This window comes from Delphinus delphis, chromosome 12 (genome assembly GCF_949987515.2).
Source record: "Delphinus delphis chromosome 12, mDelDel1.2, whole genome shotgun sequence".
Taxonomy (NCBI): Eukaryota; Metazoa; Chordata; class Mammalia; order Artiodactyla; family Delphinidae; genus Delphinus; species Delphinus delphis.
This window is the reverse complement of record NC_082694.2, coordinates 15,616,405-15,640,450: the sequence shown is the minus strand read 5'-3', so window position 1 is coordinate 15,640,450 and position 24,046 is coordinate 15,616,405. Positions and strand designations below refer to the sequence as shown.

At 48.3% G+C, this 24,046-nt stretch overlaps 2 protein-coding genes and 1 long non-coding RNA gene across 5 annotated transcripts; 2 read left to right on the top strand and 1 right to left on the bottom strand.

The window, feature by feature from the left end:
* Positions 1 to 1,034: 1,034 nt before the first annotated feature.
* Positions 1,035 to 11,285, bottom strand: GGCX (gamma-glutamyl carboxylase). 2 transcript variants are annotated; one of them, XM_060027431.1, is made up of 15 exons: positions 11,167 to 11,285; positions 10,602 to 10,772; positions 9,321 to 9,479; positions 8,829 to 8,994; positions 7,074 to 7,152; positions 6,535 to 6,641; positions 5,501 to 5,664; positions 4,886 to 5,151; positions 4,606 to 4,737; positions 4,065 to 4,216; positions 3,455 to 3,624; positions 3,111 to 3,241; positions 2,345 to 2,492; positions 1,973 to 2,168; positions 1,035 to 1,538 (listed from the first exon to the last, which is right to left on the bottom strand). In XM_060027431.1, exons 1-15 carry the CDS (start codon positions 11,207 to 11,209, stop codon positions 1,346 to 1,348), a joined length of 2,277 nt encoding a protein of 758 aa, XP_059883414.1. In that variant the 5' UTR covers positions 11,210 to 11,285; the 3' UTR covers positions 1,035 to 1,345. The 2 variants fall into 2 exon arrangements, with proteins under 2 accessions (XP_059883414.1, XP_059883415.1); XM_060027432.1 differs by lacking the exons at positions 1,035 to 1,538; positions 1,973 to 2,168; positions 2,345 to 2,492 and adding an exon at positions 2,514 to 3,028.
* Positions 11,286 to 11,443: 158 nt separating this feature from the next.
* Positions 11,444 to 14,981, top strand: LOC132435616 (uncharacterized). Of its 2 annotated transcripts, none has more exons than XR_009521587.1 (3): positions 11,444 to 11,644; positions 11,746 to 11,864; positions 13,907 to 14,981. It is a non-coding gene; the product is annotated as an uncharacterized lncRNA (long non-coding RNA). The 2 variants fall into 2 exon arrangements; XR_009521588.1 differs by lacking the exon at positions 13,907 to 14,981 and adding an exon at positions 12,840 to 13,653.
* A 5,349-nt stretch (positions 14,982 to 20,330) lies between these two features.
* On the top strand, positions 20,331 to 23,835 carry VAMP8 (vesicle associated membrane protein 8). Its single transcript, XM_060027430.1, has 3 exons — positions 20,331 to 20,467; positions 21,797 to 21,955; positions 23,378 to 23,835. Exons 1-3 carry the CDS (start codon positions 20,465 to 20,467, stop codon positions 23,516 to 23,518), a joined length of 303 nt encoding a protein of 100 aa, XP_059883413.1. The 5' UTR covers positions 20,331 to 20,464; the 3' UTR covers positions 23,519 to 23,835.
* The last annotated feature ends 211 nt before the right edge of the window (positions 23,836 to 24,046 follow it).

Here is a 24,046-nt window from a genome sequence, read left to right as displayed (position 1 = left end):
TGAGTTGGGCATGAATGCAAGTTCTGTCTATGACAGAGTTTGAAAGCTCTGTAGGATATCCAGCTGGAGCTAGCTAGATACACAGGTCTAGGGCACAGGAAAGAAACCTAAGCAGCAGCATCACTGGAAACGATGGAGTAGGCATAATCATCCCAAGTGTGTACAGTGAGAAGGCAGCTGCCTAGGAAAGAACCCTGAGACTGGGTGGAGTGGACCATGCGAAGAGAAGCCTCAAAACAGATGCGATCCTTTATCAAAGTTACTGGGACTGCCAGTCTACTGACGTCTCTGCCTGGAAGACCATGAGCTCCCAAGCAGGGCCTGTTTTTTAGTTAGTTTGTCTTTTCCTTTTTAATTACTCTGCATTCTAACTTCCTAGCCCAGGGCCAGGCCTTTGAATTTTCACAGCATTGAGGATCCTCCTAAATCACATCCAAACTTTCTACATCCAGAGTCTACAAAGCGACTGTCAACATTCCCTAATCCCTCACCACGTTTGGTTAAATCTTACTTTACATCACCTCCTGCTCATTAAAGGCTAGAATAATGCTAAATACTAAGCTTATTTGTAGATAAATACCACTACTAATCACCTAAATTTCATTATTTGTTTAACTCTTTTGCTATTCTAACTATGCTCGTGACTGCTACTGAAAAACTGGCTGTATAAATAATAGGAACAAAGAAGGAACCAAAATCGCAGTGAAGAGAAAATTATTCTCTGTGCATTTAAAACCTGATCACCATCCTACTCACACTTTATAATTGGACAAGTTTTAAGCTACATTATTGTCAAGGATTCTGAAAACTACAAGCAGCAGGGTGCAGGACCTTTAAGTCAAACAGACTTGAGGTTCAAACCATCAGTCCATCCCTTATTAGGTATATGTCTTATGAGCAAATTATATTACCTCTCAGCCTCAGTTTCCCCAACCATAAAATAGGGCTTATGGCCGTTAAGGACTAAATGTAATAATGCTGGAACAGTGCTTCACACAGTGCCTAGCATATGGCAAGCACTTGAGAACAGCCAGCTATTATTTTCATCATGGAACATTAAATCTCTTTCACCAAGGAGCCAGTCACTTTAAACCTGATCCTTACCCTTTCATCCTAGAAAGACATTTTCACGTTTTTTAACTCCCCAGGCCCCTCAACCTTGGATTGATAAATCTTATACTTGCTTTACTTCTTTGGTTCCTCTAATCTATCATCTCTGAATTTATCAGAGCTATGGATAAGGAAGAAAAATGTAAAAAAAATCTGAATTTTTCAGATGTCCACTGCATAGGTAATGGTCTTGTAACTGGCTGCTCCTATATCTGTACCCAACATCTGGCTTCCCTCAGAACTCTGAGTGGACAGTGTCAGCATTTGGCTCAGAAGGATTAGGATTTGAAGAATCTGTGTTTGAAGGACTCGGCTCCCCAACTGGCTCAAAGGGTCGCAAGTTCGCATAAGTCACCTCTTGGGCCAGCTGCTCCAGGGAAGGGCGGCCTAATACCAGATTTCGAAGTGAGATACAAGTCATCAGAAAGCTGAAAAAGAGGGAAAAAGCCAGCAATCCAAACTCCTGTTTCAACATAGGCATTCTGGCCAAAGCCCTTAGGGGACACCTGGTCCTATCCCCTCACCCAGGCATAAATGAGACTCTCCCCTCAAGCACCCCAACATCCCAGTTGGAAAGGCACCCCACTCCTTATACAGTCTGGTAGAGGACTCCAGGGTGGGGTAGGAATAACCCACAGGGAGGCTGGAGAAAACCTGAGGCAGAACAAGAGGCGGCCATCAGACACCACTTACTCTCCCATTCAATCAGGGAGAGGAGAATGGAGAGGACAAAAGGGAGGAATTTAGCACTGGATTGTCCTTTCCTGGGAAACAGTCCCTACTGTTACCCTCACCAGAGAAAAGTTACTCAGTCTGCAAACATCTAATGGCAAAGACACGTACTGCTGTGGGTAAAACTTACCTGCGGCGAAAGACATAGAGCTTTCGCAGCAAGAAGCGGAGGAGTCGCTCGTGGAAAGGGGCGTTTCGCCGGCGTTCGATCTCCTGGAGCCTTTGCTGGCGTCTAAGAAAGGTCTGAACCAGCGGTGTTGGCTCAGGGCCCCCTTTGACTTCCCCTTCCAGCAGAGGTTGCAGCTCTGGAGGCAGAGGCTCTGTTTCTGCCCGAAAGAGGGCAAAAAGAGGAATCACTGAGAGAGAGAGAGCATTCTCTCTCCTAGAACTCCCCTTTCCCCAGCTAGACGCTTCAAGTTCATTCTTTAATGGCTAGATCCTCACTCACAACACTGACTTCTTTTAAAGCGGGCTATCTCAGCCCAAATCTTCATATACTCACCACTTCCATTCTCCACCTTCTCCTTCAATTCTTGCAGGTATGCCAGGTCTTGCTCCAGTGCAAGCTCTGTAGTGTTGACATAGATGTACATGTAGCAGGAAGGACTGGGTGACATTGTATACACCTTATGGTACTCACCAGCAGGCAACTGAAAAGAGGGAAGAAACAGATCTCTTTCACCCTCTAGCCTTTCCCTAGCCAGCCTATGGCCTCCCTACACTGTACCCCGCCCCAGACGTCTTTTTTCTTGTGTGTTAGAGTCTAAAGGAACTGACCTCTAGAACCCTGAATGAGGCTACTCACAGCCCCCCTGGGGCCCTTGCTTTTTGAGCTCCCACTGCATTATTGTTATGTTAAAGTATTTTGAGTCTGTAATAAATCAACTCTACTAGTCTAAACTTTTCTACCATTGTTTTATTCTGTCATTTTTGTTTTGTTTTTCTAATATTTATTTATTTATTTGGCTGCATCGGGTCTTAGTTGCAGCAAGCGGGACCTTCATCGTGGCACGCAGGCTTCTCTCTAGTTGTGGCGCACGGGCTCCAGGGCGCATGGGCTCAAGTAGTTGCGGCACGCGGGCTCTCTAGTTGTGGCGTGGGCTCAGTAGTTGTGGCGCGGGCGGGCTTAGTTGCCCCACAGCATGTGGGGTCTTAGTTCCCCAACCAGGGATGGTACCCACGTCCCCTGCATTGGAAGGTGGGTTCTTAACCACTGGACCACCAGGGAAGTGGTGGTCCCTCTACCATTGTTAATTCAAGCAAAATACCTGCATTTTTTCTCCCTCCTGAAGAGTCTGGTTCTTCTGTTCTGCCACCAGCTCCACAGTTACCTCTCCCTGCAGCAGCTGGATGCTAGTGTTGCCCAAGTCTTCGCTCACAAAGTTCTCCAGGTGCAGCCCTGTCAGGCAAGAGTTCCCCAACCCACCCCATGGTGGAGTGAACTCACCCCCAGCCGGAACAGAGAAATCACACCTTCACCAACACCCCCCACCTCGGGTTTCAAAAACCTTCCTCCCACCAGGAGAGGCCCCTCCCCACTCCATCACACGCCATATCCCTGGCCAACAAAGCCAAGAGGGAGACAGCAAAGCCTCCTTGCTCTCCTCCGTACCAGGGAAATCTGCGATGAAGACCACCTCGGTGTGGTTGTCCAGGCTGCTCTTGATTTCCTGTAGTTTGGTTCTCCAGGGAGACAGGTCCATCAGTAGCGGCTGCAGCCAAGGTGTACGCTGGAAGGGGGACCAGGTAGCCTGCACGATGTCCACACGAGGGTCAAAAATCCTTAGGAAAGAAAACCATGTTCTAAGGAGGCCACAGCCACCTATGCACTGGCATTTCCGGTTCTGTTCTTTTCATCACTGTTCCCAGATAGAAGAAACAGGTTTTTCAGAAAGAAGAAATGGCCTACGTCAGCATGTTATTGCCAGTTTGGGACAGAGAGAGGAGGGGAAAGAGATTCTGCAGCACTGGGAAGAGTGGGAGTTAGTGGCCACCTGACAAGAGCTGTGATAACAGCTTCGAAAAGAATAAGTGCATTACCTTTTCTTCAGGATGATGGTGCCCCCTGCTGGAAGCAATCAGCTATGCCCACAACCAGGTCAACAGGGACATGCACCCGAGGACAGCCTTTCAAGCAAGACAACACTGGGGAGCATGGGCTATTCATCTTGGCAGAAAGAGCTGGACTTCATTTCTCCCCCTTCTCTGCTCCCCTTGCCCACCTCTGCTGGAAGCGGTCATTGATGGAGACCCAAATATCAAAGTAGATCTGGGGCTCAGTGACATTGTACTTGGGAAGCAGGCGGCTCAGGCAAGTGGCATATTGCTTCAGCATGTCCGCATGATCCTTCCAACGCCGGCTCTGTGTGAATACCTGCCCCAAACCCCCACGTTAGTCCCACCTCATTGTTATGGAGCCTCTGGATAGGTCATGCAATGCCAACGGCACAGAGAGACCCCTGCCTGCTGCCAGTTCTGACAGAGAAACAGCAACAACAACAAAACCACACAAAACTCGCTGGAAGAATTTCTCATTGCTGGGCTAGTGGTACTCACCTTTCCTAAATCTCATCTCAGTTCAGGGAAGTGAACGACATCACCCTATTTCAACCCCCACCAAAGAAGCGCTCCACAGGGCTCCAGAGAAAGGGCAGAGTGGGCCCAAATGTGTTTTATTTCGTAATTGTGTTTACGACCAAACCAGACCCCAAAGCTCAAGGGGGCCTCTGAAGGCCAGTAAATCGTCAGCATCAGACATCTCACCCCAGGGTTGAGGTAGCCCAGCTCGCCGGTGCGGCCATCACGGTAGGTGATCTTCACGTGCTGGTGGGAGCGGGAGTGCACCATCATGTCCCAGGAATAGCCGTACAGCCCGTTTGTCCAGTTGTTATAGCCCTGAGGAGGCAGGGCAGCGGCAATCAGCTCGATGGTCCTCACGCTGACACCATCCTCCACCAAGAGAGGTCTGCAAGACCAGCCCTGTTCTCTCCCGGTTGCCGTCGCCTCCACTGCTGCCCAAGGTTAACCCCCAGCCCACACGTACCTGGGTGAGGAAATGGGAATAGGGCAGGAAGAGCTGCTCCAGGAGGTAGAGCAGGGTGAAGGCGGCGCCCAGCCGATGGCGCAGCCCTGGCTTCTGACCACCTTTGGCCCGGCTCCTCTTATACACGCAGGAAACACTGGGCTGGGGGGCAGTCCTGAGGGGCAGCAGTTCTTGCAGCCTTTTCGGGCAATGAGCCACCAGCTTCCGAGGCCACTCGGGAGAGCAGAAGAGAGGGCTGCTGGCCAGCATGACGTAGGGAAACATACCTAGAAAAGCAGGGAGAAAACCAGCATGTCGGGAGTTTGGCCGGAGGAAAACGTGGGTAATCGCCTCAACCCCCTTCCCCTAGGCAGCCTTTCCCAGGTACTCCACTGATGATGAAAGAAGTTCTCAACGCCAGTCTATTTCTCCCCGGAGAAACTTACTACACAACGTGCTTGCTGAGCCCGGAAGCCACCAGCCGCCTCCCTGTTTGTTTCCATCTCACAGAGACCGTATCCGGCTCAGCTTGGCGCCCGTCCCTGTCACCACCTCCCACTGCCACACGTGCCGCTGGCTCGTCCCTCCCCTTCACACCTGTGGTTTCCTATTTCCCACCAGAGTACAGGAACTGACCAATGCTGAAGAGCTGGGAATTCATGCAGTGGAAGTAGGACACGAAGAGGAGGCCAATGGATCTTGAGGCATCAAAGAAGAGCAGGAAACCGGCAGAGAGGTCGAGCAGCAGTCCGCACCAGTGCACCACCAGCAGACTAGTCATCTCCTCGGACAATACAAATCTGCGGACACCAGGGTCAAAGGTCAGGCACCAGCACTCACAGCGCACTCACAGCAGATGTACCTCTGCTACCCTGTCCTTGCTGCAGGATCCACCCCAGCAGGTGGGTGGAAGAACTCTGCACAAAGACATCCTCTGGTAGGGTTTTCCAACCCCTCTTCATTTCCACGTACTTTAGGTGGCCATCTTTTTTCAACATACCCTATGTAATAAGCAAGAGTGCATCTCCGAGGGCACAATTTGATTGAGCAGTGTGTGTTGTGGCGGGCAGGTTCTTCGTGGAGGTTATACATGAGAAGAAACTGTAATAGGGGAACGCTTGGCTAACAACATCATGGTGTCAAACTTTAGGAACTGGGAGATGACAGGAAAGAGGGAAAAGAACAAAGTAAAACAAGAGGAAAGAAGAAATGGGAGGAAGAGTAATGTCAGAGAGGAGCAGCTCTGTTTTGGAAAGAGTTGGCAACAATGGTACTGTCGGGGTAAGGGGCGCCGACTGCCCATCTGCTCCGCACGCCGGCCAAGGAGTCCCGGCGAGAGGCTGGGGTGGCCACCCGAGGACAGAGGCACCACCACAGCAACTGCTGGGGCCACTGCCTCACTCACCAAGCCACCTAGCCCTGGCGCTTTCCTTTCCTTTACTGCTTTTCCCTTTGTTTCCGCCCACACTGTAAGTCTCCCAGGGGCAGCTAGGCCTAGATCTTTTGATACCATCAACTCTGCCTTCTGCTGAACAGGGAGATGAGTGGACAGAGGGAAACACGTGCAAATTCAGGCAAAGTGGGAAGAGCAGCCGTGACTGCAGACCTGAGGGAGTCAAGCCCCCCACTCTGCACCTGGGCCACATGAGGCCTCTTGCCCTGCCGCTCACTTGAAGGGACTGAAGAGCCAGTGCCGGGACAGGTATTCCATGGAGTAGCCTTCCACCCAGTCTGCGTCCAGCTTTTTCACGCCCGCAATGAAGTACACAATGAAGATCTGCAAACACAAAACAAATGTTCAAACAAAGTCAGAACCTTGTCCCCTACAGACAGTCACAAATCAGTTCTGATGCCAGTTCACGGCCCAAGGGAGACTAGATCCATTCTTCTATTCACTCTTCTCATATATTCACTCACCCGACATCCTACAGATGCCAGGCACAGTACTAGGCACCAAGGAAAGTCATAATGTTACTCTTTCCTCATGAGGATTCTAATCCAGCGGGAACAAAGCTCGACTCTTTCTATGACAAGGTGAGAGACCCCAGAGATTAGGGGGTTGGAAACAAGGGGAAGGCCAGCCCAGCTTTCCAGCAAGAGGGGGAAAAGAGAAGATCCAGGGAGGCAGAGCAGAGCCTAGTCTGGCAGTGGAACGGCCGTGCTGACAATGGCTGTTGAGAACACCTCCCCCTCTCCTGAAATCCTGTACCTGGCCACGCAGCACAGCATAGTTCCAAAGGGGCACGTGGGCGTTCCGCTTCCGGGCATTCAGCAGGCCGTCCACAGACCTGCAGCGAGGGGGAGAAGGATAGAGGACAGCTTCTTAGTCCAGTCCCATTTCTACCTTGGGACTGGTAGAAATGCTTTTTAAGTGTAATGCTCTCTCTATCCCAGGATGTCTCCCACACCTTCTCTGGTCCTCTGGGCTATTCTGAGGTCCTTTAGAATTATATGAGCATACTGCAACAACGACTATTTTAAGTCACAACAGAAATATTACTAGTGAGTTATAACAACGGAAAGTTCAGTGTTCACCATTCGTTTAGTTAGCAAATTAGTTTCTCCTAAAGAAATAGATTGGGAACAAGACTAAAATGCTAGAATATGGCTGAATATGAAAAAGAACGAATTTGAGGCAACGTCTGAAAAGCTAAAGGTGTATGAAAATATATATAGTGCATTTAAAAACAAGTTTCAATTTCTAAGACAAACTGACACTTCATAGACCTAGATGCTAGGATCTAGTGCCAGAGGGTACCTGCTAACAGCTTACCTAGGCTAAGAACTGATAAAACCAGGCTCCTAAGATTAGATGTATTCTGGGGAGGCAGAAGCAAAGTACGTTTTCAAGAAGACACAGAATGAGCAGAGAAGCCAGGAAAGGGGCAGCTTACACTTGTGGTCAAGAGCATGGGAGCCTGTAGTTAAGGAGACCTGGAGTCTCACTTACGCCTCTTACATGCTATGTGACCCTAGGCAAGTCCTTTACTTCTCTAAGCCTTAGTTTCTTCATCTATAAAATGGGAACAGCACTATGGACCTCATGGGGTTATAAAGTGGAAAAATTAAAAGTGTTTAGCATAGTGCCTGGCACGTGGAAAGCCTTCAGTAAGTGATGGATATTTTTTCAAACTGTGTAAAAGTCATAAAAATGAGACTTTTCAGGAGTATTCTGTCAAAAGTGCCTCTTTGTGATGACAGCTGGCCACTCTGAATGAATGTAAAGGTTTACAAAAGGAGCATCTGCATGTGTGTGTTGATGAAAGAAGTTTAATTAATGACTGATAAATCACCAACAAATCCAATGTTTGAGATTTTTTCCCCCCTATACTCATGTTACTGACAGCTCATACTCGCTTTTCACTTAATAATGGGAGAACCCGTAAAGGTCATCTGCCCTGCCACCCTGCCTCCAAATCCCTTCTCCATCTCCCCTGAGAGATGGTCACCTGAGCCAGAGGTCGAGGAGGGTTACCTCCTCCCGGGACAGCACTGCTCAGCAGCCCTGGTGGGCCCTCTCCTTCTGACATGACTCTGCCCCACAGCAACTTCTACTCTTGGCTCTAACTCTGCACCTCTGGGCTCACACAGAGAAAGTCTGCTCCCTCTTCCACATGACCACCCTTGTAGTATCTGAAAACAGCTATGTCTGGCTTTAGTCTTCTCTTCTTCTCTCTAAGAGGATTACAGGAAGTGGATAGATCAAGGCACCTGGGAAGATAGGGAAAGAGTGAAGGGGTGGGAATGGAGCCATTTTGCTTTTTTGTCACCCCAAGAGCCCCAACCTCACGGACCCTTCCCTCTCCCAAATCCATCCAAATCAAAGTGTCACCCTGTAACCACACTCTGCAACGCATGGCTGAAAATACGTTTGCTGGGACAAATTCTAGGACCTCACCGGGCCCCTATCTCTGGTAACCATCCTGACGCAGCCAACCCCTGCCTCTTTTCCCCAGACTCATACCAGTAGCGGTTTGCATCCATGAACGTCAGCTGAAAGGCCAACAAACCATACAGATAGGAGTGGTTGTTCCACGATGTCTTGTCCAGAAGAAACACATACCAGTATGGCAGCAGGAATAACACACAGCTTATCCGGTAGCGCAGGCCCAGCATCATGCCCAGTGCCCCTGGGATTTGTGGGGGAGAGGATTAAGAGGTCAGAGGGGCACTACAGGCCCAGCTCCCCTGGGACAGGCTGTGGGTAGGATTAGGAAAGGTCATCAGACATTTTATAACCAGGTGAAAATAAATTTCAATTAAATGTTATTTCAACATTTTAAACAGAGTTACGGGGTCACAGCTCACATGACACATAGGTCAGCAGGATGAAATTATAAGTCACAGAGGAAGTGAAATAAGAAACCCAAGACCTTGGTCATTCACCAGCATGCTTTGTATTTCTGGGTTTTGGGTAGGCCAGTCAATACTCCCATCTCTCCTCAGTTTCCCTCACCCAGAAACATGATGGTGTAGACCAGATACATCCAGTCAAGTGGCAGTGGCTGCAGGGCGTCCAGCAACGGGAAGCGGCACACCTCCAGCCCATCCAGGTATCTTCGGTCCAGGGAGCTGAGCCCCCGCTCCTGGGGAATGTCCAGCACCATCATCAGCCCTGAGAAGGCAGAGGGGGAGGGGGCCGTTAGGCCTTAGCAAAGCGAGCCGTGGAACACGCTGGAATACAGTCGAGCACGCCCAGTTCCAGGGTCAGACTTCTTTCCAAACCCCGGAAAGAATTCATTCAACAATAACCACAGAGCGCCTACTCTGTGCTAGGCATTATGCCAGTTGTGTGATCTCAGACAGCCACTGCACCTCACCGAGCCAATTCCCCATTTGTGAAAGGGGGCTCATAATATTTTGCAGGGTTTCAGAGAAGATTAAATGAAAGAAGTGTACAAAATGCGATCAAAGCTGTTCAGATTTGATAGTAATATTTGTAAAGGTCTGCCCTACTGGCTAGAGAAAGTGCTCTGGGGTGGTGCTCCTCAACCTCTTTTACTTTCTGGCACACCTGGCAGAGCAGTGTCTGGCCAGCACACTGGGGCAAAGAGAAGGGGTACTCAGGCCAGGAAGGCATCTCCAGTTAAGGCAAGATTTCTCAACCCCAGGACTATTCAGTTTGGCCTGGTTAATTATTTGCTGGGAGGGCTACCGTGTGGTTCATAGGTCATGCAGCAGCATCCCTGGCTTCTGTGTAGATGCCAGTAACTACCTATTCCCCTTCCCTCCCACCCCCAAGATGTGACAAATACAAATGTCTACAGACATTGCCAAATGTCCCCTGGAGAGCAAACTCACTCCCCGTTGAGAAGCACAGGGAGTAATATCTCAGCATATCTGTAACCCATTCCAAACATACACGCTGTGGCCTATGAGTTAGAAAGATCTGGATTAGGGAGTCACGGCCTAAATGTCTGCCCTGTCACCTCTGCCATTTCTCTAAAGTCTAGTCCTTAGCATACTTACTGGGCAACTTCATGCCACAAATAAAATGGGTTCCTGTTCCTCTACCTCTATATTTCCTATAGCCTCAGACCAAAGCATTTCTGGTCTCCAAACCCTAATCGGAGACAAAACTGGGTCACAACGACCTCTTCCAGGATATCAGTAACTTCAGCTCTTAGGAAAAGCAAGGTAAGTCCACTAAGCAAGTAAGTATCCAAGAAATGGACAAGGGACGATTGTCATTTCCCCATCCCCAACCATGCTGGCCCCTCCCAGAAACTGGACTTACCAAAGAGAAAACGGAAGACTGCCAGGCTTGCAGGATCTGTTGGTCTATTCAGCAGGGTCACCAGCTTCCCCCAGCTGGACACATCTGTCCACTCAAAACCCAAGAGCTTCCCCATTCGGCTGCCCTGACGGCGCCCTGAGGTCTGTCCAGCCTTATCTTTCTGTACTTTATCTGCAACCGATAAATGGAGAAAGTTGTGGGTGCGCGTATGGGAATGGAGATGCTTTAACATAGGCTCCTCCTCAAATCACAGAAATCACAGGCCCAGGTCTTCTGCCTACCTGGATTCTTCCTCTGATCTCTGACTACCCGAAACATCCCTGCAGTGCAGCCCCTCCTCCAGGATCCCCCAATGCCCCAGAACCTTTCTCAGACAGCAGCCCTCTAGCCGCAAAGCGTCCTGAATGTCATCACTACCCCGAAGCCGAAGACTGCAATCTCTTTCTACGGCTCCTTCCCATCGGAGGCTCCCTTCCCCAGGTCCCACAGGGAAGCCCCTCCGGCCCCCACCCTTCTGAAACCCGGGCCCCTCTCTATCCGCCACAAGGCGGGGCTCTGACCCTACCTGAGTCGGGCGGGGACAGCGCAGACCGAGCAGATACCGCCATGGCCTCGTGGAGGTAGGTCGGCCAAGAGACAGCGTCCGAGTAGCTGCGTCGCGAGGGAAAACTCCCCTAAGTCCCGCCTCCTCGACACAACAGCACCCGCGAGGCCGACCGGAAAGTGCCGGGACTGTCGTGAAGAGCCCTAGTCGGCCGCGCCGGGCTCCCTGCTTGGCGGCAGAGGGAGGAGCGAGGAGCCTTGGGGCGGGGCGAAGCGGCCGCGAAGGGGCGTGGTCAGGCCCCGGCCTCCCCGGTGACCCAGGAGGAGCGAAGGTGTCACCGGGCCTGCCTCTCTTCCACCGAATGACCAGTCTCTTCCCTGAGGCCTCCCGATCCCTCTCCGCGCTTTCAACCTAAGAAGACTCCGAGATCCCGCAGCTTCCCTGGGTCACTCCCCGCACCCATTAGGCCTCTCCAGACGTGAGCAGCGAGGGCGCAAATGTCAGACTCTTCCCAGAGAGGTTCCCGCCGAATTAGGACGCACCGGGAAGGGCTGCCCCGGTCTAGAGACTGTGTGCAAGTTTCTTTATTCTCTCTTCCAGTACCTGCCATGAACCAGAGGTTTGAAAGCAGCAGGGGAAACCGGAACAACATAGCTGCAGAGGGTATGCAGAGTAGGGGCAATGAATAGAGTGGTCGATCAAGGAAAGTCTTAAGAGAGGTGAGTCTTGAACAGCATTGTAACATCTAATTCTCTGCACTGGGATTGACCAGCAGGATCAGAGGAAGGCATCTTACACCAGGGGTTCTCACATTTTTTAGTCTCAGAACCCCTCTACACTGATACCCACGTTATGGAGAACCCTGAAGAGCTTTTGTTTATAATGGGTTATATTTTCCCATATTTACCGTATTGGAAATTTACACTGAGAAATGTTTAAAATATGTATTGATTCACTAAAAGAAAAAAGTAATAAACCCATTACATGTTTATATAAATAACCTTTTTAAGAGAAAAAGTATATTTTCCATACCAAGAAAATACATGAGAATAGTATTCTTTTACATGCAAATCTCTTTGATGTTTGGCTTCATTGAAGAAAGCTGGATTCTCGTATCTGCTTCTGCATTCCATCTGTTGTGAAATGGTGTTGATTGAAGTATGTGAAGGAAACCTGGCCTTACCGATACTTAGTTGGAAAAAAGAGAAGCATTTTATTATTATTATTATTTTTTTTTTTTTTTGCGGTACGCGGGCCTCTCACTGTTGTGGCCTCTCCCGTCGCGGAGCACAGGCTCCGGACGCGCAGGTTCAGCGGCCATGGCTCACGGGCCCAGCCGCTCCGCGGCACGCGGGATCTTCCCGGACCGGGGCACGAACCCGCGTCCTCTGCATCAGCAGGCGGACTCTCAACCACTGCGCCACCAGGGAAGCCCAAGAGAAGCGTTTTAATAGCCTGTTTAGATAACTGGATATTCTTTTGTACCACACCCAAACTTACAAGTAGTCGTTTTTTAAAGGTTAGTCAGATGTGAAATTGAAAATCATATAATGAACTTTATGCTCTATTACATTAAAATCATTGGTATATCTTGCGCTTTGAATGGACCGTTTACTCACGCATGATTTTGTAAAATATGCATGGTCATTTGGAAAACATTGCTTCACTGAGTTACACAGCTGTTTTAAATGCAGAGCCTCTTAACGTGGAGCAACAGGAACTCTGCTTCCATTACTCGTGGGACTGCAAAATGGTACAGCCACATTGGAAGACAGTTTTGGCATTTTCTTACAAGACTCCACATACTCTTACCATATGATCCAGCAATTGTGCTCCTTGGTTATTTACCCAAATGAGTTGAAAACTGATGCCCACACAAAACCTGCACGTGAATGTACAGCAGCATTATTTATAATTGCCCAAACTTGAAAGCAACCAAAATGTCCTTCAATAGGTGAATGGGTAAAATAAACTAGCACATCCATATGATGGAATATTCAGTGATAAAATGAAATGAGCTATTAAGCCACAAAAAGACATGAAGGAAGTTTAAGTGCATATTGCTAACTGAAAGAAACCAATCTGAAATGGCTACATACTGTGTGATAACCTGGAAAAGGCAAAACTATGGAAGTAGCAAAAAGATTGGTGGTTGCCAGGCATTGGGGGGGAGGAAGGGAGAGAAGAATGTAGCGCAGAGGATTTTTAGAAGGGTGAAACTGTTCTGTATGATACTCTAATGGTGTCGTGGTGAGTTCATGTCATTATATATTTGTCAAAACCCATAGAATGTATAATATAAAGAATGAACCCTAATGTAAACCATGATTATAGTTATAATATATAGTTATTAATATAACTATATAGTTAATAGTTATAATATCACTATTAGCTTATCACTTGTAACAAATATACTGCACTAATACAAGATGTTAGTAATAGGAGAAACAGGGAGAGCATGAGGGGTGTATGGGAACTGTCCTTACTACTCAAAAAAATAAAGTCTATTAGTTTGAAAACAAACAAAGGTGATTTGAGCTCACCGTTTAATTGCACAAGTGCTTTTTCTTAGAAACTATGAAACATCGTATTTGGGTATGCAGAAGCATTGTATGCATATTTCCCATTTCTTCACACAAAATAGTAAAAAGATCTGTATTCCAGTGTCAAGAGTTCATAAAATTATTAATTTGTACTTCTTCATTAAGGATGTTCTTAATTGACACTGGCATTTTATTTTCTATTTTTACTTTCTTTTTAGGCTGCCCACTGGCATTTTTTTTAAATTGCAAACGCATGGCAGGAAGGAATGCAATGACTACTACTACAACTTGGTGCCACTGTCTCACTCCTGCTAAGTTGCCAACAGTTTTGCCACCATTGCTTTTTGCATCATCAGTGCAAATGTCAACACAGTTAAAAAGGCAAATAACATCTCAGTATTATTATAGTAGTTTTGTCCCTAAGGACTCCAGGGGTTCATGGACCGTGTGCTGACAACCACTATCCTAAAGGGAAAAGGCGGCAGGGGTAGATGGAAAAGTAGAGGTTATTGGGCACAGTTGTGTTTGGCAGGTGGAATTACTGGGCTAACAAGTGTTCCTGCTGTTGAGGGTCTGGCCCACTTCTAGGTCATCCTAATAGGCAAGGGGGGCCAAGTCACTTTGGAAGCCATAGATTTATTTAGGGGATGGATCTCTTAATCCACTGTCAAAGCCAGTCCAAATGAATACAGTGTGGGTTGGGAAGTTTGGGCTAGATCTTCCAGGATCACTCAAAATTAGATGGTTCCATTAAGTTCAGTGTTGATGGTCTGTTACGTGCCAAGAACTGGACAAGTTACAGAGGAGGAAACAGAAATGATTAAGTTGTGGCCTCTGTCCTATAGAAGTATAATAATAAAAATATATAGAAATAATAAAATAATAATAGAATGTAGGAAGTCATAAGTATTAAGTGAGGTTCAAAGTGCTACGGGAGCACTGAGGAAGAAATGAATTATGACTGGAGAAATCAGGAAAGTTTTTTTGAAAACTTGGGCCTTAAAAGATGAGTAAAATTTTGAGAGGAGAGAGGGAAATCAAAAGTTCTCAATAGTCTTGGGTGAACTGAGAGCATTCTGTGTAAGAGAACTACAGCTAGTAAATGAGCTGTGCTAACTCTTCACCTTTCCATCCCATGATTTTAACTTGTTTTTGTTCAAGGCGTTGATTTCCAGTTTATCCTTTCAGGACCAATATACAGAGACTCATGACATCAGACATTCATTTATCCATAAAATAGTCCAAAATTTACAAAAGGAATTTCTTCATGGTTCTTTTCTAATAAAAATTCTCTTTCTGTCTGCACTGTGGAGAAAGAAGCCCTCTTTCAGATCTCTCAATTCAATACCCTAAACATTTAGTGAGTGCCTACTACATGCAGGATATATGTTATTTTCTACGAGGGGTACCAAAGTAAAAACACAGCCCCTGCCTTCACAGAGCTTAGCGTCTCAGAGGAGTCAAATGTGTACGTAGTTAATGGCAAAGCATATTATAGGCTCTATAAAAGATACAGTGTGATGGCGATCAGAAGAGGAAGACTTTAACTTCAGTGGGGAAATCTGGAAGACTTCATGGAAGCAATGTCTCAAATATGAATAGACTTGCCATAGGCAGTGATGAATGAAGGAGGATAGTCACTCATCATGAGACAAGTCCACTCGAGCAAAGGTATAAAAGGGAATGATGTGTTATGGGAAGGGCAGGTAATTTAGTATGACTGGGGGGCTGGGAGGTGAGTCTCATGAGAGATAAGCTTCAAAAAGCAGGTTGACAGCAATCTTGGAATGCTAAGGAGTTTGGGCTCTACTCTGGAGGTGCAGCATACTCGAGTCAGTGTTTTGGGAAGATAACAAGTAACCCCAGGAGGAATGGATGGGAAAAGAAAGGTCAGTTTGGAGGTGGCTGGAATTGTTCAGAGAAGAGATAATGCCCGGCATTACCTAGGAAGCACAAGCTGATATGGAAAGGAGGGGGTGGATTTGAGAGACATGACCAAGACTTAGTGATGTCCCGTTGTGTGTGTAGGATGGCTTAGCGGTTCCTAACTTGGGACACTGATAGAATGGGAGTACTATCCAGGAGGAGGAACACGGGGAAAAAATAAAGGGTTTGGGCTGGCTGTCGGCTGTGTCTGTGGACTGACCAGGGTATTGGAGAGGAAGCAGTGGCAATTGACAGAGATGTACAGATTTGGGGATCATCCATAAATGGCTGTTGAAACCGTAAAGGCATTGATTGCACTTCCAGAGGGAGGGCGGGGTTTCTCAACCTTGGCAGCATTGACATTTGGTCTGCATATTCTTTGTCGTTGGGGGGGATGGGTGAGGTGGGGGGAGGGGCTGTTCTTGGCATTGTAGGAAGTTTAGCATCTTTGGCCTCTACCCACTAGATGCCAGTAGCACACCTCCGCCACCAGTTGTGTCAAACAAGAATATCTCCAGACATTGTCAGATATCCCCTGGAGGGCAAAATCAACCCCACAGAGAACCGATTGCTCTAGGAGAGAGTGCGGAGTCAAAAGCTGGCCAAGGGCAGAACCTTTGGGTTCTAAGGTCACGGTAAGAAAGGAAGAGCACACTGGGAAAGATGGGGGTGACTGTGTCACAGATGGGATGGCCAGTGGTGTAACAGTCTATAAAGAGGGTTTTGGAGACAAAAGAGGCCTAGGCAGTGGGGAGAGCTTTATGATCTTTCAGGGAGCAATTCCAACTGAGCCTCCCGAACGTGCTTTCTTCTTGTTCGCTAGCCTTTTCCCTGAGAGGTACAGGAGTCAACTGCCCCCTTGGGTCATAAATGAGACTGGGATATATGCCAGTGTACCACAAAGTTTGCCTGGTTGCTTTGCAGGATGTTCATATTCCTTTTCCCCTATTTTCTCATTCCATTTGTTCTGTTAGTCTCCTTTTTCATTTGTAATGTGCTTTAGCAGAAATATATACCCATACCATTTAATCCTGATAATAACCCCGCAAAATAGCTTTCATTCTTATTCCCATTTTGCAGATGAGGAAACCAAAACTCCCAGAGGGAACCTTGCCTAAGACAGCACAACCAGGGAGCCATAGAGCTGATGCCCAAATCTTCTGATCACGCAGGGACTGAGAACACTCTTCATCACACCCCAATTGCTTCTTTGGTTGCAACTCCTACCATGTAGCATCTTCTCCTTACAAAGTGACTGACACTCCCCTTCTCCTGGGACAGAGCCTTCCTTGACTGTAAAGGAATCAGTGACTTTTGTTCTCTTGTTCCCTGACCACAGCACCATTTCTGCTCATAGAGTATTGTTTGGTGCCTTACTGAATGTCTCACCTTGTGAGGGTGTTAGCCAGATGGTCTTTTTTCCTTCTTCATTTTCTTCTTTTTTTTGGCCATGGCTTGCGGCTTGTGGGATCTCTGTTCCCTAACCAGGGTTTGAACCTGGGCCACAGTAGTGAAAGCCCAGAATCCTAACCACTAGGCCAACAGGGAACTTCCCAGATGGTCTTCTGACAAAGGGTAACATTGTAATGTTTGTACAGGTGAGGCCAAGCCTGTGGCAATTCTCTATGGTGAAGATGAGGACAGACAGGTCACAGGCCCAACTGTGGGCACTTCGGAATCTCCCTGATGGTTGCTGGGTCTAGGCCAAGGGTCATCTCCCTCAGGGACACCCGTGTATGTCCAAGGCTTGCAGTGGCATACCAGACCCCAGTAACTCCTCAGCTGTTGGAACTCTCCTTCCCTCCCTGGGAATCCTCTGTCATTTCCTCCTGCTCCCCACAAACTTCCTACTCTGACCCTTTGTTTCTTGGCACCCCTCATGTTCTCTTAACCACCAATTCACTTAGCATCTGGAATTCTTAGTAATAGTAATCACAAAGGCACCATTTACTGAGGGTTTTTAAAGTACCAGGCATAGACAGTGGAGGTAACTGAGGCTTAGAGATGTTACATAAATCTGTCCAACGTCACATAAATATTAAGGTACATATCAGCATATCTAATAGAAATGTAATTTGAGCCACGTTGGTAATTAAAATTTTCTATTAGCCAAATTAAAAGAGAAAAGAAACAGGTGAAATTAATTTTATCAATATTTTTTTTTTATTTAACAATATATCCTAAGTGTCTATCAACAGACCAATGGATAAAGAAGATGTGGTATATATATACAATGGAATACTACTCAGCCATAAAATAGAGTGAAATTTTGCCTTTTGCAACAACATGAGCGGACCTCAAGGGTATTATGCCTAGCGAAATAAGTCAGACAGAGGAAGACAAATACTGTCTGACAGGGGTCCCCAACCCCCGGTCCTTGGACTGGTACCAGTCCACATCCTGTTAGGAACCGGGCTGCACAGCAGGAGGTAAGCGGCAGACAAGTGAGTGAAGCTTCATCTGCTGCTCCCCACCACTCCCACCACTCCCCATCGCTCCCCACTGCCCCCCACCGCTCCCCATCGCTCCCCACCACTCCCCATAGCTCCCCACCGCTCCCCATTGCTCCCCACCGCTCCCCATCGCTCCGCATCGCTTGCATTACTGCCTGAACCATCCCTCCCACCCCTCCACACCCCTTCCGTGGAAAAATTGTCTTCCACGAAACCCATCCCTGGTGCCAAAAAGGCTGGGGACCCCTGCTGTATGATATCACTTACATGTGGAATCTAAAAAATACAACAAACTACTGAATATAACAAAAAAGAAGCAGACTCACAGATATAGAGGACAAACTAGTGGTTACCAGTGGGGAGAGCGAGGGGGAGTGGCAATTTAGGGGTAGGGGATTAAGAGGTGCAAGCTACTATGTATTTTATAATAGCTATAAATGTATTTTATAATACATTTTATAATATTTTATAAATAGCTATTTTTTATAATATTTTATAATAGCTATATTTTATAATAGCTATATTTTATAGTAGCTTTTTTATAATAGAGCCTTTATAATAGCTATAAATGGAGTATAACCTTTAAAAATAGTGAATCACTATAGTGTACACCTGTAACTTATATAATATCGTACATCAACTATAACTCAATAAAAAAATAAGGCACTTGGGAATTCCCTGGCAGTCCAGTGATTAGGGCTCCGCGCTTCCACTGCAGGGGGCACGGATTCGATCCCTGGTGGGGGAACTAAGATCCCGCATGCCGTGTGGCCAAAAAAATAAATAAATAAAATAAAGCACGTTACAGATTTTTTTTAAAAGGGAAAAAAAAGATCCAAAACATTATTCCAACATGTCATCAATATATAAAATTACCAAAGAGATATTTATAGTCTTTCTCTCATAGTAAGTCTTTGAAATCTGCTGTGTGTTTTACTCTTACATCTCATCTCAGTTTAGACTAGCCACGTATCACATGTTCAACAGCCATTTGTGGTCAGTGGCTACTGTATTGAACAATGAAAGTATAGATCAAGGGTTCTGAGCCACCTCCGCTTGGCTTCATTGTCGCCTTTCTAAGGATGGTGAGGAGTGGGGCAGCCACGTTCTCTGTGAAAGCAGACTGATCCTGTCCCCCAAAATTCAGGTCTGAAAAAGATAATAATCTGATCTAATTGGGAGTAAGATTTCATTATAAATGAGAATAAAGGGTCTCCAAATGCTACAGAGGTCCAAAATTTATTAGACTCTTTAAAAAAGCATTTGTCAGAGAAGCTGACATTTCCCTCTTGGAACTGGTACTTCTTCTGGGATGGGACAGGAATGTTTGTTCCTTTCTGCAGGTCCCTGTTATTGTTCTTTTATCTCCATAAACACTGTCCAGGAAAAGTGGATTTTCTCTGGCCTGGAGCCAGGTTGGTGGAAAAATCCTTTGCCCTGGGCCCTCTCTCTTGTCCATAGGGCAGTCGCATGACCCTTTCTGATGGGGCTCACCAACCGACGTGGTGGCCTCGGAAGGGACGTGCAGGATTGTTGAACTCTGGAAGGAAAGGAGGGTTGGTGAGCCATCATTCCCTGATTTGAGCAGTGGGCAGCCCTTTGTTCCAGGCACTGTACTAGGCACATGGCATGTGCTATCCTTTTACTCCTCACTACCACCCTATGAGGTTAAGCATCAGCACTTGCAAAACCCAGGCAGGTGAAAAGGTTCACTCAGTGTGCAGCTTTCCGACACCAGAGCCCAGGATTACAGCGTTCCAGACTCTGGGGGTTTCAATGCTTTCTGCAATAAGACGGACATGGGAACAAGGGTTGTCCAGCAAGAAATGTTCATATCTGTGTTCTGTTTCCATGCGAACAAGGTCTGGCAGGGTGCTTAGGGTTGATTTCAGTCTCTGAGAATTGGGGGTGAGATACTCAGCACATAAAAAAAGGAGATGGGGGACTTCCCTGGCAGTCCAGTGGTTAAGTCTCCGCTCTTCCACTGCAGGGGCCACGGGTTCCATCTCTGGTCAGGGAACTAAGATCCCCGGCATGCCGCGTGGTGCAGCCAAAAAATAGTAAAAATAAAAAAAGGAGACGGCTGCCCTTTCTATACCAGGAAACCTAGGAGGACTGCTTGATCTTTCTTTACTTGTTCCTGACAAGTTAGAAATGTGGTGCGGGGGAGCCCTGTCGCTTTAAGCCTAAGCCCTGGTTTCCCAGGAGACTTGGGAGGGCAGTGGAGTGCCCGCCTACCTGGGGAACCTGAGCGAGGTGTGGCCGGAGAGGCTCTGGAGGCGAGGTGGGCGGGGGCAGGCTGAAAGTTGGACAAGCAGGAAGTGAACCGACGGCTGCCCGAGAGGAAACAAGCTAGGCGAGAGTCCTGCTGCCGACAGGCCCGAGCCGCTCGGAAACATGGTGAGAGAGCGGGAAACTAAGAAGGGGCTGATTTCACGAGCAGCCAGAGGGGGCTGGGGGCTGGGGAGCAGCAAAGGAAAGCTGGTGGCAAAATCTGAGGGCTGGGCCAGCGCTGACTGTGACCTCTCTTCTTTGACAGCTGGGCTGCAAATAGGTCTGAGCTGCCTGGGCGGGTGTTCCTGCTCTTCTCTGCCCCCTCCCTCCCCTGAGCCCTGAGCTGGCCCGGAGTGGAGCTTCGGTGGGAGTGTGAGCTCCTAATTCATCTCCTCCTCCAGCCCTCCGGCCTTTGGCCTTCGGGTGTTGTGACATTCCTGGGCAGTGCCTCTGCTGTTCCCAGCGCAGATTCCAGCCCAGCGGCAGGAATCCCGCTCTGCCCCTCACTTTATCCCTGTACAGAAACCCAAAGAATTCGTCTCTCCGTCGAGTCCAAGGAAACTGCCCCCTCTCCATAAACATGAGGAAGAGAGCTGATGGTTTGTTAAAAAAAAAAAAAAAAGACAAGTTGCTTCTCTGTAATAATCTAGTTTGGACCCACGCCCCTGGCTTGTGTCTGGAAGTCTAGTGGGTCAGGGAGGGAGGAGCTTAGTAGTGTTTTTCCCTCCCTGTTCAAAAACCTTATCAGAAAGCCTGAGGATGAGGCATCAGCCAGGGAGGACTTGCCCTCCATTTCCCCCAACACCCAGGCTGCTGTCTGTATGTTTCATACTTGCTTAAGTAGGCAATGGCATGGTGCCTACGCGAGGACCTTAGTGATGGGGAAAGCAGAAGTTTGTGGCCCAACGGCTGTCTCTCGCGGGGCCTTGTGAGGGACTTGGAGCCTGGTTGCCGTGGCTCAGGCTGCCCAGGAGGCCGGAGCAGCTCTCCAGCTGCTGTCTTGAAGAGAGGGCGGGTTAGGCTAGGGGAGGGTGGTCTGTGGGGGGAGGGGCACAGGCATTTTTAATGAGGACCGGTGGGATCTGGGAATTCACAGGTAATGGTGGGGCTGTGCCTTGTGAGGTGCTGGCTCAGCGGTCTCCTCTGACCCTCTCCGAGGAACAAGGAAGCAGTGGAGAGGGCTTTGGGGGTGTGCTTCTTGTCGTCTCACGTGCCCTGAAAACCCACAAAGAAGTTGGATCCAGTCTGTCTCCTAGCATGGCTCTCACCATCTGGGGCTTAAAAATGCATTTGTTTTTGATTACACAAGTACTACAAGGAAAACATTCTCTCTGCAAACAGTTCAAGCATTACAAAAAGCTAAGTCCACCTTAGGCCTCCGTCTCCTCCGGCCTCTGAGGCTGAGTCTCAGTCCCTCCAGCACTCGGCCTAATTAACCCCTGTGTGGCTGCCCAGGAGGAGGCCAGCGGTGGTGGAGGAGATGACCGTGTGCGAAACCTGCAGAGCGAAGTGGAGGGAGTCAAGAATATTATGACCCAGAATGTGGAGCGGATCCTGGCCCGGGGAGAAAACTTGGATCATCTCCGTAACAAGACAGAGGATCTGGAAGCCACAGTGAGATGATGGGGAGCCCAGTGGGGGCCAGGGGAAGAGGGGGGAGGAGGATTATTGGGGGCTTGAGGCTTGGTGGTCTTGGTGGCAGAATGATCAGGAGGGAAGTCTGCCTTTTTACCTGTGTTGGGAATTGATGTGAGCTGAATCCCCACTTCTGATTCTGCTCTACTCCACTGATTGGTACTGGGGTCCAGGGAATGGGTTCAAGGACTGGGGCTGGGGATGCGGGGGTGGACCCATGGAGACATTTTGTGAGACTGATGGATGGCTCAGTCAGCCTGTGCTGTCTTAGGCTTCTCTCCTATGAAATCGACTTTCACTTTGAAGGCTGCCCTTGACATTATTTGGACCTGGCCTCCCCAGGACAAAAATATTGGCTCCAGAAAATCCTCTTAGGGCCTTTGGCCTTCCTCAGGAGTTATTAGGCAGGGGGTGGAAAACTGTTAGAGTTTTGCTGAGCCAGCTTTAAAAAGAAGCTGGGAAGAGGGGTAAAAGTCTTTGATCCCAGGATCCTCTGCTGGCTGAAGGCTGGAATAATATCTCCCACACATCTTGCTAGATCTCATTCTTCTCTCCCTCCAGCCAGAGGCTGAAGCCAGCTGCTCAGGGAGGGAGTAACTCTAAAGTTCAACAGAGGGCTGGAGACTTAAGATTCCGTGTCCACGGAGAGAGACTGGCCATGGCTTTCTGAGTCCTGTGTGTAATCTTGAGCATAGCTCATTTCACTCCCTGGGACTTAGTGTTTCTTTCCACAGCCCAGGCTGGGAAGCATGGCCCAGGGAAACAATTTCTCCAATTCAAGTTGGGAGAGGAAGAGCATTTTCCCTCAGTTCCAACCCCTGGACTGCCCTGGCCCCTCCTCCAGCTTCAGCGGTCCTCATGTGGCCAGGAGTTATGGAACCAGGGAGATGTGTCCACCTGGAGCCTGCACCCCTCAGCCCCAGTGTCTGCCCTCCCAAGGGTGGGTTGTGCTGCCAGTGTCACAACCCTGGGTGTGAGCATGCATCAGAGGCCCCTCAGTGTGCATGGCAGTGCGGTGGTAAGAAGAGAAGGGGGGAGACGCAAGAGGGAAGAGATATGGGAACATATGTATATGTATAACTGATTCACTTTGTTATAAAGCAGAAAATAACACACCATTGTAAAGCAATTATACCCCAATAAAGATGTTAAAAAAAAAAAAAAAGAAGAGAAGGGGGCAGGCAGGGGACCAGAGGGAGCCCAAGGATTCTGAATTTGAATTGGTTCACCAGATGGTTGTGAAGGTACATTTGTCAAGGTAGGAGGACAGAACTAACTATTTTATTTAGCAGTCTGTTGCCTCAACGTAGCACTTAAGTGTTTAGATGTATGGCGTGTGGGTCTCGGTGTGCTCATCCCAGCGGCGGGAGGCACTGGGTGATTCTGCCTTATTCCCAACAGTCCGAGCACTTCAAGACCACATCGCAGAAGGTGGCTCGGAAGTTCTGGTGGAAGAATGTGAAGATGATCGTCCTCATCTGCGTGATTGTTTTTATCATCGTCCTCTTCATCGTGCTCTTTGCCACGGGTGCCATCCCTTAAGTAACTTAGGGAACCCCTCCCACCCTGCCCTCTTCTTGGGGGGCAGCCTTCCATAGTGGGTGCCAAGAGGCGCCCTCTCTCCTGTCCTTCTCCACAGGGAATGATGCTCCATCCTCCCGCCCCTCATTCTGGGGCCCCTCTACCACACTGTCTGACCCAGGGAGCACCTTGGTCCTCAGAAGGAGAGAGCTGGACTGTGGCTGTGTTTCAGGGGTCCTCAGAGTTGGTTGGAGAGACCCAGAAGGGCCAGCACATGGCTGGGAAACTGATGGAACTGAGGGTGGCCAGTGGGCAATAAAGACCTTTCAGTATCCCTATGCATGTGAGGTACTTTCTCCCTTTCCATTTTGCCTTTGGCCCTTCCATTTCTTTTCTCCCTAAAGACGCCCTCTGGCAGAGATCCTCCCATTGGAGGCCCAAGCTGTTGGAGGAGTGGAGAGCATATGTTTGGAGAAGAAAGATGGAAACTCTCTGTCTTTCTTTATCTCCCCTTGTTCCATCATTGTCACTGGTCTCAAGAACAGGAAT